The sequence below is a fragment of the Cervus elaphus genome, chromosome 16 (genome assembly GCF_910594005.1).
Source record: "Cervus elaphus chromosome 16, mCerEla1.1, whole genome shotgun sequence".
Lineage (NCBI taxonomy): Eukaryota > Metazoa > Chordata > Mammalia > Artiodactyla > Cervidae > Cervus > Cervus elaphus.
Window position 1 is genome coordinate 13,279,207 of NC_057830.1, and position 15,286 is coordinate 13,294,492.

General features: G+C 48.7%; 1 protein-coding gene across 4 annotated transcripts in view; it reads left to right on the forward strand.

Moving 5' to 3' along the window:
- The window catches only part of PTPN3 (protein tyrosine phosphatase non-receptor type 3), a 152,290-nt gene extending 142,601 nt beyond the window's left edge, over positions 1-9,689 (forward strand). For all 4 annotated transcript variants that reach the window (XM_043927402.1, XM_043927404.1, XM_043927403.1 and 1 more), the window contains 4 exons: positions 2,125-2,253; positions 3,210-3,355; positions 3,814-3,949; positions 6,077-9,689. In XM_043927402.1, the coding sequence (XP_043783337.1) occupies positions 2,125-2,253; positions 3,210-3,355; positions 3,814-3,949; positions 6,077-6,154 (489 nt within the window). In that variant the 3' untranslated portion in view covers positions 6,155-9,689. The remainder of the gene's footprint in view (positions 1-2,124; positions 2,254-3,209; positions 3,356-3,813; positions 3,950-6,076) is intronic.
- The last annotated feature ends 5,597 nt before the right edge of the window (positions 9,690-15,286 follow it).

The following is a 15,286-nucleotide window of genomic DNA, read 5'->3' on the forward strand; positions in this document are numbered from 1 at the left end:
TTTCAAGTTTTTGTGCATCTGGGGGTTTATACCCCCTCTTCACTTTTCAGTTCAGTTCAGTTCAGTCACTCAGTCGTGTCCAACTCTGTGCGACCCCATGAACTGCAGCACGCCAGGCCTCCCTGTCCATCACCAACTCCCGGAGTTTACCCAAACTCATATCCATTGAGTCGGTGATGCCATCCAACCATCTCATCCTCTGTTGTCCCCTTCTCTTCCTGCCCTCAATCTTTCCCAGCATCAGGGTCTTTTCAGTGAGTCAGCTCTTCGCATGAGGTGGCCGAAGTATTGAAGTTTCAGCTTCAGCATCAGTCCTTCCAATGAACACCCAGGACTGATTTCCTTTAGGATGGACTGGTTGGTTCTCCTTGCTGTCCAAGGGACTCTCAAGAGTCTTCTCCAACACCACAGTTCAAAAGCATCAATTCTTCGGCACTCAGCCTTCTTTATAGTCCAACTCTCACATCCGTATATGACCACTGGAAAAACCGTAACCTTGACTAGACAGACCTTTGTGGACAAAGTAATGTCTCTGCTTTTTAATATGCTGTCTAGGAGACCTTTGTGGACAAAGTAATGTCTCTGCTTTTTAATATGCTGTCTAGGTTGGTCATAACTTTCCTTCCAAGGGGTAAGCGTCTTTTAATTTCATGGCTGCAATCACCATCTGTGGTGATTTTTTTTTTTTTTTTTGCAGTGATTTTTAAGTAAGCATAATTTTTACCCAAGTCGATGCAAATGTAGGCTTGGAGAGAAAAAAAAAATTTTTTTTTCATGAGTCAGAATTTGACTGATGGGATAGACAACTTGACATTGAACTTTGCTTTGAGGCCAGAGGCAGGAGCAAGACTGCTAGGGAAGAGGGTGCAGGATTTAGAAAGTGAAGTGAAACTGAAAAATCTCTCAGTTGTGTCCAACTCTTTGCGACCCTATGGGCTGTAGCCCACCAGGCTGCACTGTCCATGGAATTCTGGCCAGAATACTGAAGTCCATAGCTGTTCCCTTCTCCAGGGGATCTTCCCAACCTAGGGATCGAACCCAGGTCTCCCACATTGCAGGCAAATTCTTTACTGTCTTAGCCACCAGGGAAGTCTCTAATACCTGGCATGGGTAGCCTATCCCTTCTCCACCGAATCTTCCTGACCCAGGAATCAAACCAGTCTCCTGCATTGCAGGCTGATTGTTTACCAGCCGAGCTACCAGGGAAGCCCTAGGATTTGCAAGGGGGAAGAGGAGACTGGGGAGAGGGGTGGGGGCAGGGGGCAGTCCACCTGTGGGGAGGCACAGCCGCCCTGGACGGGGGCAGCTCACCAAGTCCCACTGAGCCCGGGTTCCTCCTCTGCCGTCTGCCGAGCGTCGGCTCCGTATGCCTCATACGTGAAAGCGCTCATGGAACTGTAGCAACACCAGTGATGACGGCGGCCGCTGGCCTGTCCCCGCCTGCCCCGCCGTGAGCCGGGCACTGCACACCATCCCCGCCAGCCTCTGTCACCATCCGGGAAACAGGTGCCATCCTGTCTTCCAGGTGAAGAATGCGGAAATCGGAGAGGTTAAGTAGTAGCAGGTTTGAGGTCACGGGGCTCACAGAGGAGGACAGAAGGGTCCTAGCGGAGTTCTGTCTGTCTCTCTCAGATGTGCACTTTTAGTGGCCGTGCCTCGAGGCCTTCCTCCTCAAGGGGGTACGGGGTGGCCCGTGAAGGAGGGATGGGGTAGAATAGGGGGTGTTGAGAGCAGGAAGGGGCAGAGGCCCTGCAGTGGGCGAGCGTGAGGAGCAGAGGTCGCTCCTGAGCCAAGGCCTCTCACGTCTGTCTGAGGCTCTCTGTCCCTCCAGCAGTTGGACCCGGTGATGAGGAAAGAGAGGCGGTGCGTTCCTCATGGAGCTCCAGCCGGGGTGAGGGCCGCGGCCTGGCCCCTGGCAGGCTGACTGCCCCGCTCCTCCTGAACAATACGGCACGGACGCAGGCCAGAGCGGCCTTGCCCACGTTTCCTTCCCTCCCAGCGGCTCTCAGAGCCGCTAGTGCCAGTGAGAGAGTTCTGGCCCAACGTCCGACCCATCTGTCCGGCTAAGCACTCGCGAGCACCCCCACAGCCCAGCCTAACTCCTGCCCGGCGATTCCCTTGCAGACCAAATGTCACCAGTACTGGCCCGACCCCCCCGACGTCATGGAACACGGCAGCTTTCACATCCGCTGTCAGTCAGAGGACTGCACCATCGCCTACGTGTTCCGGGAAATGCTGGTCACCAACACCGAGGTGAGCGGGGCCCGTGTGGCAGGGGCTGTGGGGGACCCGGAAGGGCACAAGTTAAAGGCTGGTGCTAAATTAGCATCCATCGTGGGCTCAGGGAGGCCTCTACTTCTGGGTCAGTCTGGGTTTTCACCCGGAGAGCATTTCAGTAGATGTGCAAGGTTGCCTGGAAAAGAGCCAACATCCATGTTCACGGCAGTGTATTCACAACAGCCTGCGGGGCAAACAGCCCAGGTGTCCACTGACAGATAAACAGGTAGACAGATTGTGGTGTAGTCATACCGTGGAATCCTAGTCCTCTCACAGCGAAGGAGATTCTAACCCATGCTGCAGCATGGTTGAGCCTGGAAGACATTGTACTGAGCGGAAGAGGCCAGACACAAAAGGGCAACTACCATGTGACTTCTCCTGGAGTAGTCAGTTCACAGAGACGGAAGTGGGATGGCGGTTGCCAGGGCTGCAAGCCTGTGGGATGAAGAGGTAGTGTTTAATGGGCACGGTGTTCCAGTTTGGGAAGCTGAAAAGCTTCTAGGAAGAGTGATGAGGGTTGTACAACTTTGCCAATGTACTTAATGCCACTGAACTATACACTTAATAATGTTTAAAATGGTAGACTTCTTGTTATGTATATTTTGCCCATTAAAAAAAAAAAAGCCAGTGTGGGTGGCCTTGACAGCAAGTACCATGGGAGCAACCAGGAAAAGATGGCTGTGGGCAGAAGTGGTGGAGAGCCATCGGGCAGGAGGTGGCCTCTGCAGAGTCCTAGAGGGGGTGGTGGGGGCGGCCTGGGAGCATCGGGGAGGAGGGTGAGTGGGAGTGGGCAGGGCCCATGGCTGGGAGATCCCCAGGGGGCAGAAGAGCGTCCAGAGACAGGAGCTCGCTGGCTGGAGGCTGGGAAGGGGCCGGGGTCCTCCTGCCCACCAGTCCAGATAGATCAGCGAGGCTCCCCTGCCCCTTTGCAGACTGGGGAGGACCACACAGTGACCCATCTCCAGTACGTGGCCTGGCCAGACCACGGCGTCCCCGACGACTCCTCAGACTTTCTGGAATTTGTGAGCTACGTGCGATCCCTGAGAGTGGACGGTGAGCCCGTCCTGGTTCACTGCAGGTACTGTGGCTTATTGACCTGGTTTTATCAATGCTGGTACTCCTTGGGCGAGGCCTGGAGACAGTTGGCAGGCATCCAACCCACCTACATCCCACAAGACTCAATATGCGCTTACAAGGCTCTGGTTGCTTTCTGTCTTCACTCTGTCCAAAGATTTGGACAAATTCTGACTGCACCCTAGAACTGGACAGCAGAGTCCCTACCTCGTCTTTCCGTCTGTTCCTGTGGTCGATGTGCAGGAGATGGGGGTGGAGTTTGCACAGAAAGATGGGTTTCTTCCCATTGGTTTCTTAAGCCTCTGGCCTGTTTGGGAGCACGCCCTGAGCGTGTGTTCCGTGTCCTTTGAAGGTCAGGGAGGAAAGCTCCATCTGAGTAAACGTGGGAACGGGCGGGGAGCTGAGCTGGGCTGTGCAGAAATGCTGTCTGAGCAAATTCCGCCCCTGCTTCTCTTCCCCCAGTGCTGGGATAGGTCGAACCGGTGTGTTGGTCACCATGGAAACAGCCATGTGCCTGATCGAGAGGAACCTGCCCGTTTACCCACTGGATATTGTTCGGAAAATGCGAGACCAGCGCGCCATGATGGTGCAGACATCAGTGAGTAGAAATCTAATAATAAAAATCCTAACAATGGCCAGGCATGTACAAAGGGCTTTGCAAGTCAAGAGACCAAGGCCCCAGGGGACTGAGTCACTTGCCCATGGTCACAGAGCTTGTCAAGGGCTGAGCAGTTCCAACGCCCACCCCATCCGGCCTCTGCTGCTTGCTGCCCTCCGCTTCTCCTGCCTCACAGTTTGTTTCCTGCTAGCCGCTTGCTCCCTGCCGACCAGGGAGTAGCCCTGATTGCACTCTGCATTGTCAAGCCGCTGACCCATCATCACCTGTCAGAAGTAAGCAAGGTCACCTGAGGGTTTCATCCCCCCCACCTACATGTTTCACAGGGCCCCACTGTCTCCTACTCTGGGCTGTCTTCCCCTTCATACCCAGAGCTGCTAGTGTCCTCAAGAGGAAGTAATCTGGGGACTTCTCTGGTGGTCCAGTGGTTTACATCTCTGCCTTCCAATGCAGGGGAAGTTCAATCCCTGGCCAGGAAATTAAGATCTAGGTGCCTCATGGTGCAGCCCCAAAAAAAGAGGAAATATTCTGGTTTCCCCTAGATCTACGAGAGGGGCAGGGGGCTCTGGGGAAATGCATGATTCACTCTCCCCCACGTACAGGGCCACCTTTGAAGAGTCCCTTAATCTCTCTCAGCCTCAGTGTCCCCATCTGCAAAATAGGGACCACCCCCTATTCTTTCCTTCATCCCTTCAACAGATAGTGCACCAACAGAAGAGGCCTGAGCTTTTATCTGGTAGGACTGGATCAGTTAACTATAAACCTCAGCAGCAGTGGGAGAAGTCCAAGGGGAGTCTGAGAATTCAGGAAGAGTATCTGAAGCTGACTTGGAAAGGCAGGGCTTTCTGGAGGAAAGGCCTCCAGGACACCCCACACACCCCCACCCCTGATGGATGAGGAGGAGTTAGCAGAGAAGACAGCAGGTCTTGCACACAGCTCTGTATCCTCACAGGCTCACGGCCCACGTTCGTAAGATTTCTCTGATGATTGTGAGCTCTTGTTTTTATTTTATTTTTTTATTATTTTTATTTTTAATTGGAGGATAATTGCTTTACAATGTTGTGTGAGTTTCTACTGTACAATAACATGAATCAGCTATAAGTATACAAATATCCCCTCCCTCCCAGCTACCCATCCATCCCCACCCCACTAGGTCATCACAGGAACTCTTGTTTTAAATTCATGTGCACTCCTGCGTGGCCCTAGTGGTGAAGAACCCATCTGCCAATGCAGGAGATGTAAGAGACGCAGGTTCAGTCCCTGGGTCGGGAAGATCCTCTAGAGAAGGGTGTGGCCACCCACTCCAGTATTCTTGCCTGGAGAATCCCTTCTACTGAGGAGCCTCTCGGGCTACAGTCCATGGGGTTGCGAGGAGTCGGATACGACTGAAGCGACTTAGCATGCAACTCACCCAAGAAATCTGGTTAAGGAAAAAAAAAAGTTGTTAATTTAAGACTGTTCTCTGCCCAGTTTTGTGGTATGGAGGACCTCATTGTTAGTTAAAAAAAATGTTTCAATGTGTCTTCTGGACACATTTTCCTAGCTGGTGCAGCTCAGTCTGAGGCTTTCCTTCACCCTGAACACATCCCTCAAATAAGTCTCAGGTGTTTGTTAATAAAAAGAACCATATCCTGCAGAGCGACTTCCAGTGACTATCATTTCAAAAAGACAAAATCCAGACTCCTGACCCCAGGGCAGGGGTCCCCCACAACGAGGTCCCAGCCCACCTGTGCAGCCTCCCTCTGGTCCCCCCACACCCAGGTGTTCCAGGCCGGGACGGTGATCCCTGACCCTGCTCCTCTGAGTAGGCATCTGCTGGAAGGGCCAGCCTGCAGCGTCCTTTGTGTCTCCCGGACTTCCCCAGACTGCTGGTCCCCCCTCGGCCGAGGTGCCCAGCTTTCCCTGGGAGCTACCCCAGCCCTTGTCTCACAGAACAATGAACTCACAGCTGTGTCCACTCCACTCTGGGCCCCTGGATGTAACCCAGGGCCGGGCCCAACTGGAGCTGGAGCTTAGGGTGTTTATGAATGAGGTGAAAGAATAACTGTCTGGGGTGAGAGGCTGTGTCTGTGGAGCTGCTGGCTTGACGGGCTTTCCTTTCCTCCCCAGAGCCAGTACAAGTTTGTGTGTGAAGCAATTCTTCGCGTTTATGAAGAAGGCTTAGTCCAGATGCTGGATCCCAGTTAAGACTGCTGTGAAGACGTTCATTCCCCTTTCCCCGGGGCATCCTCCTCTCTGGAAGCGGCAAGAGGAACCTGTAGGCTGTGGGAAAGGAGTGAGCACATTTGACCCAGGCACTTTAAATTTCTATTACAAAAAAAAAAAAGGTATCGTGTACATAAGAACTGTGTAGATAACGCATGCGGTTATAGCATCATGCAGCCCGCGCCGCCTCTGGAGAGAACCAAGCAGAAGGGGAGCTCAGTTTGGGGCCTGTCCTAATGCCTTCCTCCCTCTCCATCTCCATATTCCTGTAAACCATCCTTAGGTAGTTAAGAGAGGACACCAGCCATGCTGTGGACCTCCCAGAAGCAAGATGGTGTGGCCGTTCAGAGTTACTTGGATGCGTTGTGTGTCTGTGGGTCTAGGACTAAGAGCTGAGCTTTCCGTGGGTCTGGGCGGAGCTGAAACAGTGTTCCCAGCCTCGGTGATGCTCGGGGGACCCCATGGATGTGCTGAGTGGCAGGGGATGGGGTCTCAGGCAGAGGACAAGCCGTGCCTCTGTGCCCTTGTGCCCTCCCTTCCTTTGTCCAATCTCCCTGCCGCGTCTGCCGTTTGGCGTTTCTGAGAATCGTGTCCACGTGCCCTGCCTCCTCCCTGCATTAGTGACCCTCCTCAGGTTCCCACCAGTGCCTGAACCGGACGAGCAGTGCAGGTTTCAGGTGAGTTCTCAGCCGAGACTCTGAGAGTGAGGACTCCCGGTGTCGCCCCGCGTGTGAGCTTTCGGAGCAGGTGCCTCTTGTGTCTGCCTCCCTCCTGCTGCACGCCCCGCGCCCAGGACTGGAATCATCCACTACTGAATCTAATACATGGATTGCTGCTACTTCGAGCTATTACACTTGAACCATTATGATTTTCCTGAGGGGAGATGGGATGTCATCTAAACATTCAGAATCTTTGGCCCTTCCGAGGAAAGATCTAGACATTGAACCACGGGAAACCCAGCTTCGAGAGGGTTGCCTGTGGATGTGTATCTGTGTGTTGTGTTGTGTGTGTGCGCCCACGGGTGAGTGTCTGTCAGGATTCCTAACTTGATTCAAATTACAGTTGAGTTTATATAAAGAATGAGTCTCTGTATAGAAGAACAAATGTGTGCATTCACTCTTAGTTACAATGGTCTCCATTTCATTTCAAAGGAGAGGATCAGACTATCTGAATACAAACACAATTTGATGTTAATTTATTCTGAGTACACCAAGATTTTGATTGTCCTAAAGAATTCTGCCTTTGTTAATACTGTGTTAATTTTTTTTTTTAATTTGTGACAGGATTGTAGCAAATTATTATTTAAGGAAAATAAATTACGTGAAAATTTGAATGTGGTATTTTGAAATAGTGGTTTTATGTACCCAGAAAAAGCAGCTAACTAAGTATCCAATTTCTTGACGGGATTTATAGAAAAAGGATGGTTCCATGTTACAGTACACTGATATGAGGCCGTTTTGATGTTTAGCAAACTCCAGACCAATTGAGCAAAAACATTTCCTGGTCACAAGATGGATAAAGACCTTTATGTAGGGGCCAGGTTTCTAAAGTTCTTTGTCTCCAGACCTAGCATATTTCCTGCATTCTTTCCATCTTTTCCCCACTGACATTTTACTGTTAAATGACAGGGGTTGGGGGAGCTGTTGTACAGTATCATAACCCACGCTGGGCAACAGGAGATGACAAAGCCCCAACCTTGTCAGCATGATACCAAGCTAGCTGAGTATAGCGGCAAAGGCTTGGAGCTAAGGGCTGGGGGATTTAGTTTCTGATTCCTCTCAATAGCTAGCCCTGGGCCTAGTCACCTGAAAGTGTTATCTCCATTTTCTCATCTGTAAAATAGGCGAACTAAATAATACTGAGGACTCTAGGTCAAATATGAGGGTTGAATGAGATCACGCTATTGAAGTTTTCATCAGCTGGAATCTGACACTGCTCTGGATGTATTACTTGGAAAAATTAATTTTTTAGTGACTAGCCCCTAAACCCATGAAACAGAAGTAGAATCACTGAGGTTTTTGTAAGAGGAAATCGCTTTTATTCTCAAGAGAACCAAGGGCACAAAGGAATATCATGCAAGTACTTCTATTCAATCTGGACTCAGAAAATTCCATCAGCCAGCCACCAAAAAAGAGAGACGGCTGAAGTAAATTGAAATGCCATCAGGATACTGAACAAATCATTGCCATTTGATAAAAGAGGCATCACCACCCTGTGTATAAAAAGCTTGTGAAGTCTAAATGAGTTTGGAGATTTGTGTTTTGTTTTTTTTTTAAAGAAATGCATTTTTTAATATGGTTGCAGAAATGCTGCCATTATTTTACATCGATTACCCAAAAGTTTACCAAAGATTGCCACCAGCCTTTTTCCGCCACTGTGCAGGCCAGTAGTTCAGACTCAGCAGATGTTACCCGGAACAAAATCCATGCAATCCTGGGGAAGAACAAGACAAGAGAATTATCAAAAGGAGTAAAACGTGCAAGTAGATACTATAGATGCTACTGATCATCAAATTGGGGAGTTCAGGATTTCTGCTTCACCACCTTATATACTTATGCAATTGGACCTAAGAAGCCCTTATTAGCTGTAAGTGAAGAACTTCATCAAAATCAGGATAGATAGTTTGCCTGGGAAATTGTGGTATGCATGGAGAAGACATTTACATCCTGCATTCTGGCACTCTCAGAAGATCTGATTAGACATCAGTGTGCAGACATAAGATGAGAGGTCTCTCTTGGTGTCACTCCTTAGAACCTGCACTTGATGTTGTTTGACTTTCCAGAAGAAAAGATTCAACTCAGTTCAGTTGGGGCAGGAGGGTTAGAGAAGAAACTTGGGCTGGTCTTCAGTTCCTACCACAGTAATTTCATTTTTCACTTTGCTTTGAGACAAGCACAGAGGCTGTTGCTGCAGTTGCTGGTTGACGTTTTTTTGTTTCTCACAGAAGTTATCTTAGAACCAGAGGCATCGAAGAGGCAGCGTCAATGGGGAGAGGCAGTTAGAGGCAGGATGTGGGTCCAGACTAGACTTAGACAAGATACGTCACCCTTGGCCCTCACTTTCCTCATCAGTGAAAGGGAGGTTGGGCTCGACTAGATGAGCCCTCTGGTTCTTTTCACCGTCTACCATTCTGGGAGTCTGTGTTCCAGAGAATCGAGATTAATCCTAAGCCCAAGCCTCCAGTAAGCTACTAGAGAGAGATGTATCATGTTTATAGAATTTGTCTCCAAAAGCTGGTCCCTCAGTTCTTGGCAAAGACTCTGACCTTAGTCTGAGGAACCAAGCAGGGGTGGGGGGTCTGATGGTCGGGCTGTCCAGCATCTCTTATAACTCACGTTCCACCTGGAACAACCAAGGGATTTGTGTTAAGTCTTGTCGTTTTGAAAAGTATCTTAATTGATCAGCGATATTTTGTCTGTAAATTTGGAATGTTTTTCATTCTGGCCTGTTCTTACAGTGACTCTGCTGAAATACAATTTGATCAATATAAAAACCTTCAAGCTATGCAACACTGTTATTGTGTGTTGATACTTTTATTCTGATGTCTTGATTTTCTGGACTTGTTTTCTCATTTTGTTTGCTTTTTTTTTTAGTAAATGTTAACCCTCTGGGAGGAGAGTGCTCTGGGCCCATCTCTACCTTCCCTCTGGTCAGAAGCCTTGACCTGTGTGGCAGGTTCTAGGTTAGAATCAAGTTCAGCTGTCATGACAACAGTAGTTTACACAAAGGAGGAATCTCTTTACCCACTACTGTGCAGGACTTCCAAGTGGGTCCAGGGTCCCTAGGGTCCCAGGTTCCTTCTGACTTGTTGCTCAGCCCTCCCCAGTATGCAGCCATCTACACTGAGGTCCATGATGCGGCTCCAGCCACGGTCACATTCCCACGGACGAATGGAGGAGAGGGGAGGAGAAAAGCAAGACTTGTTCCTTAGGGTGTGTCATTTGGATGTTGTACATTTCACTGATCTGAACGTCCAGGGAAATACCTACCGCACAGAAGTCTGGGATAGGTAGTTTTTTATTCCCAGGTGCTATGTGCCTAATTGAAATTCAGGAGTTCTATTTCTGAGGAACAAGGAAAGGATGGGCTTGAGGGACAATTAGTAGTCTCTGCCATAGCTCAGCCCTTTGGTCTCACCTTTCTTAGCTCATGTGGAGCCCATGCCTCGTCTCCCCTAAGGTGAATAACCTAAACCCCTTCCAGATATGGCATGGACCTAAAATGAAAATCATTTGAATGATTTGTGGTCTTCTCCATCAGCTCTGGGTGACTTCTTATGGTCTAATGACCTATAAACTCAAGTTATCTTCTCCCAATGCATCCCATAAACAGGAGTGAAGTAGAAACAGCAAACAGCCATTGAAAACTGAATGAACAGGAAACACTTCTGTGGGTGGTTATCCACTCCCACTGCAGGAATAGTGAAGATGCTTCTGGCAGGCCAGCAAGTCCTTTGGATAGCCACCTGCCATCGCAGTCCCACTCTCCAGGAGGGCCTCCTTGCCCATTGACCTTCGTAGCCATATCCAAGGTGGGAATGTAGAGCTTTTGTAGCCCTGCTTACTCCTGGGGCAGTTTGGAGATGACCAAGGATTATAGTTTCTCTGCCAGTAGAATTCCACCAAGTACCCACAGCCAAAGGTCATGTCTAGCCCAGTGTTCTGTCTTCTTCCTGTGCCTCATCTCAACTTAAAGACAGCGACCTTAGGGCCTCCTGACCAAGAAATTTGAGGGAGGAAGGCAAAACCTTCAGTCTGATCTTTGGAGCTGCTGGTTTGTGTTTTCTGGCAAAGAAGTCTTGACAGTGGCTTGCTGCCGCCAGTCTTGTCTCCTGCCCAGGTTGCCACTTCAAGGCCACTGTTTTTAATAGCTGCAGTTTGGCAAAAGGCAGTTGGCATTTTCTGTGCTTCAAGACTCTAATCAGTTTTGAGCACAGGCTCCAGCCAGTGCCTCCCTTAGTAAAGCAGGATTGTCTTCCATGTCTGCTGCCGTCCTGCTGGCTCTAGCCCTTGTTCATCCCAATTTTATATGACTTTATGAAAAGCAACAAGGAACAGCTTTCACCCTTTGGCATGCTCCCACCATTTCCTCTATGGCCATATCCTCAGTCAGCATGTGGTCCATCCAATTTCATCAAATGTTTAACCATTATATAAAAGATAGTATCTATTCTTGCCATCCACTGCCTCCTAATTCTGCTAAGCTAGTGCTATGTTTTGATGATATTTGCAGCATCCTATCCAAAGTAGCAAAGTTGGAGCAAAGTGGAAGTTTATTTCTTACATAAACATAGGAGTCCAGAGCTGGTACAGTGGCTCCATGGTCATTGGAACCTATGCTCCTCCAATCCTCAACATACACCTTCACCTCATAATCCAAAACGGCTGATCTAGCTCCAGCCATCACATCCATATTCCAGCCAGAAGAGGAAAATAGGGGGAAAAGAATGCCCTTTCCCTTTAAAGATAACTCCTGAAAGTTCCATAGGCTACTCAGAATAACACACAGTTGGCCAGAACTTCATCATGTGGGTACACTTAGCTGCAAAGGGGTTAAGACATGTAGTCTTTACTGTGGATGGCACTCAGTCTGGCTAAAATTCAGGAGTTTTATTATTGAAGAAGGTGAAATGATTATTAGGGAAAAAAATATCAGCCTCTCCTGCAGGTTCCTTGACGTCAGATCTAGTGAAGGGCTGGCTTATGGGGAGCTAATAGTCCTAAGACCCAGCATACAGCAACAAATGCAATTATGTCATTTAAGCAAAACTGACCCACCATCTTGAAGAACAGTACTGACAGCTCCTAACATGATCAGCACCCATACATTACACACATGAATCATTTTGCTAAGAAGAGACTGATAACAAACTTAACCTCTTTTCTAGAAACCCCAGATCGCCACCCATTCCCAAACCGCAAATTATACAGGTCATTCTTCTTCTATGGCCACCCTGTATCCTTTGCTGGTTAGTCCCAAAGCCTCTGGATTCCTCTCGTGGTTAAGAAAGGCCCCAGAATTCCTCCTTAGGCTGCCCCAGGGCTTCCAACATCATTGTCCAAAACAGGAAGAGCCAGAGAAGAAGACCTGTTGGGATGAGGTGGCAGAGATCCGGGAAGGAGGGATGGTGGCAATGAAGGCAGTTAGGTGGTCGTAGTTTAGACATATTTAAGAGGAAGGAGTATGGCTTAATAACAGGTGTACCAAGGGAGGAGTCAAGGAGGGGGCCAGTTTCAAAACTGGGCAACTGGGTGGGTATGGATGCTGCAAACAAGAACTAGGTGTGGAGAGGATAACAGATTGTTCTTTGGGTCTGAGATCTAACATTAGGGACACGTGTAACCAATCTGAGTCTCTCACAGCTATGTCTGAACATGGAAGTTTATTCTTAAAATTGATGTAGACATTTCTGGGTCTTGAGCACTCTATAAACAGCCACAGTAAATGTCTTATGTGCCATTCTTATTTGAATTTTAATCCATTCAAATGATTTCTGTAATAAAATCCAATTATTAAAATAGCCCATTTTGGGGTGAATGTGCAGTTGTCTTTGCCTCCTTGGACTGAGATAACAAAATACCACTGACCAGGAGGCTTAAACAGCGGACATTTATTTCTCATGGCTCTGGATCCTGAGAAGTCCAAGATCAAGGTGCCAGCAGAGTCATTAATTGCTAAGAGTTCTCTTCCTGGCTTGCAGACCAGGACCACCGCCTTCCTGCGGTGTCCTCATGTGATGGAGAGCGAGCCCTCATGCCCCTTCTTTTTATAAGGGCACTATTCCCATCACAGGGGCCCCTCATGACCTCATCTCAGCCTAAATATCTTCTGAAGGCCCCATCTGCGAATACCATCACCTGGGGGTTAAGCTTCAGCATAGGAATTTGGAGGAGGACATAAGTCAGTCCGTTGCAGCGAATTCTTATTTGATCATGTAATCAGAGGTTCAAGTTCTCTCTGAATTTCTTTCACCACCCCTCCTCTGTCTGCCTGAACACTCAGAGCCCTCACTCCCCTCTAGAGCCCCACAGACAAAACAGATCGAGGGCACAGCACAGTGGGGCTAAGAGAGGTCCCCGACCTCGGTCTGGATGTCAGCCTCTGCAGGGCGGTGTTCTCGGCACAGGTGTTATGCACGATTTTCTTTAGTGGTGGTCACCGTTACCCTGACCCCCTCCAGCCCAACGGAACAGACCTTTCTCCTTCCTGGAAGGGTGGGATAATGGAGTGGGGCAGGAGGTGAGGATACCCTCGTTTAACTCCCATCAGTGGTACCCACCCCAGTGCATTTCCAGATTCATACATCCCATCCCTCAGCCAGGTGGCTCCTGGGTAACCACATTTTTGGCATTTCTGTTCCTCCATCAATGACGATATGAATTACGTCCCCAGAGTTGTACCCAATGGCAGTGCCTATCATGCTTTCTCACATCGACCAGGGGAACCATTGGGTCATCTGTCCTGCCCTGGAGCTCCACAAAAAACCCTTCAGTGCTTGATGGATTCCTGGGCTAGACTGAAATACCCTGCCCCACCCAGAACTCCATCCACTTCTCACTTGTATTTTGGGAAATGAGTCTACCATTTTTGTTGTCTTTCAGAACTGCTCACTGACCACTTGGTGACAAGCCTGAGATTCTGATTGAACATTTTCTGAAAATAAGCCTCATGCCTCAGAGGCTTTAACTTGCAACTCATTATTTAATGCCAAACAGACACTTAAGAATACAGGGAGGAAATATCTCTCCGCTGGCCTTTTCCTGCTACACACACACACGCAGGAAGGGTGGTGAGTGGTAGTCTAAATAAAGTGGTGTGGCCCGTGTCAACGCGAAGATCAGACCTCAAAATTGGTCCCTGCGGATGCCGCTGCCACTGCCCCTAAGTACGGAACATGGCAGGAACTACTGACACCACTGAAGCCCACCCCGCTGTGGACACTGGGTAGAGCTGACCCTGCAGCTGCCCCCCTCACAAAATGGACCCTCACTGTCCCTGCAGCCTGTCGTCTCTGAGTCCTGGGGCAGGCGCTTCTCACTGGCAGTCTAGCTCATGAGCCCAGGCCTAGCTGCAAGGGAGGCTGGAAAGCAAACGTGTGGCATTTTCGGGGTGTGTAATGGGAGATATGGGAGGTGACATCTGCCTCCTATGGTAGAAGGGTTTCCAAATTTAGAATCTGGGTGACCAAAGCTAGATGCCCACTGTAATCCACTCCTTTTGCCACCTAATACCCAAACTCCGAAAACATAACTGCACCTGCCTGACATGAAACAACCATCCCTTATATAACTGAAAACCTGCTAACCCCTCCCACAAAGATGTCAAGCAGAACAGACATCAAGTACAACAACAGCGATTCCTTTTCTCCTGGGTCATGATCTATCTCAATTTCCTATACACTGTGGTCTAAATTGTATATGACAGCCATCAGCATATCCTATAAAAGAGTATAAGAAAAAGAAGAAAAATTAGATTAAATATTTTAAAATATAAACAACACATCCGGGGGAGGGGGGAAATACAACAGAACTACCTGGTGACTCATTGGAAAAGATCCTGATGCTGGGAAAGATTAAGGGCAGGAGGAAAAGGGGGGTGACAGAGGATGAGATGGTTGGATGGCATCACCAACTCAATGGACATGAGTTTGAGCAAACTCTGGGAGAGGGTGAAGGACAGGAAAGCCTGGCATGCTGCAGTCCATGGGGTCGCAAAGAGTCAGACATGACTCTGCAACTGAACAACAACAACATCTTGGTGTGAAGATAGCCGCCTGGACTCTATCCAGAGTATGAGGTCAGAGTGACCTTCAAGGCTCCGGCCAGGAACTTAGCTCTTAGATTTCACTGACATCAGGTACACACTTTTGGTTGCGGTGAGAGACCTACCTGGCAGAGGCAGAGGTGTGTAAATGAGAACAGGCTTGATAGTAATCAAGACCAGTAAGTCAAGTTTCTGAACAAAAGTTATGCATGCTGTTTATAAACCAACCATAAAAACTCAGAAAACTGAAACAAAAACAACTTGGAAATACCTAGAAAAATACGTTCTAAAAACATTTTTAAAAGTTATGGTCCTTCAGCAGTCCTTCGTTTCTTGTATTATTTCCAGATA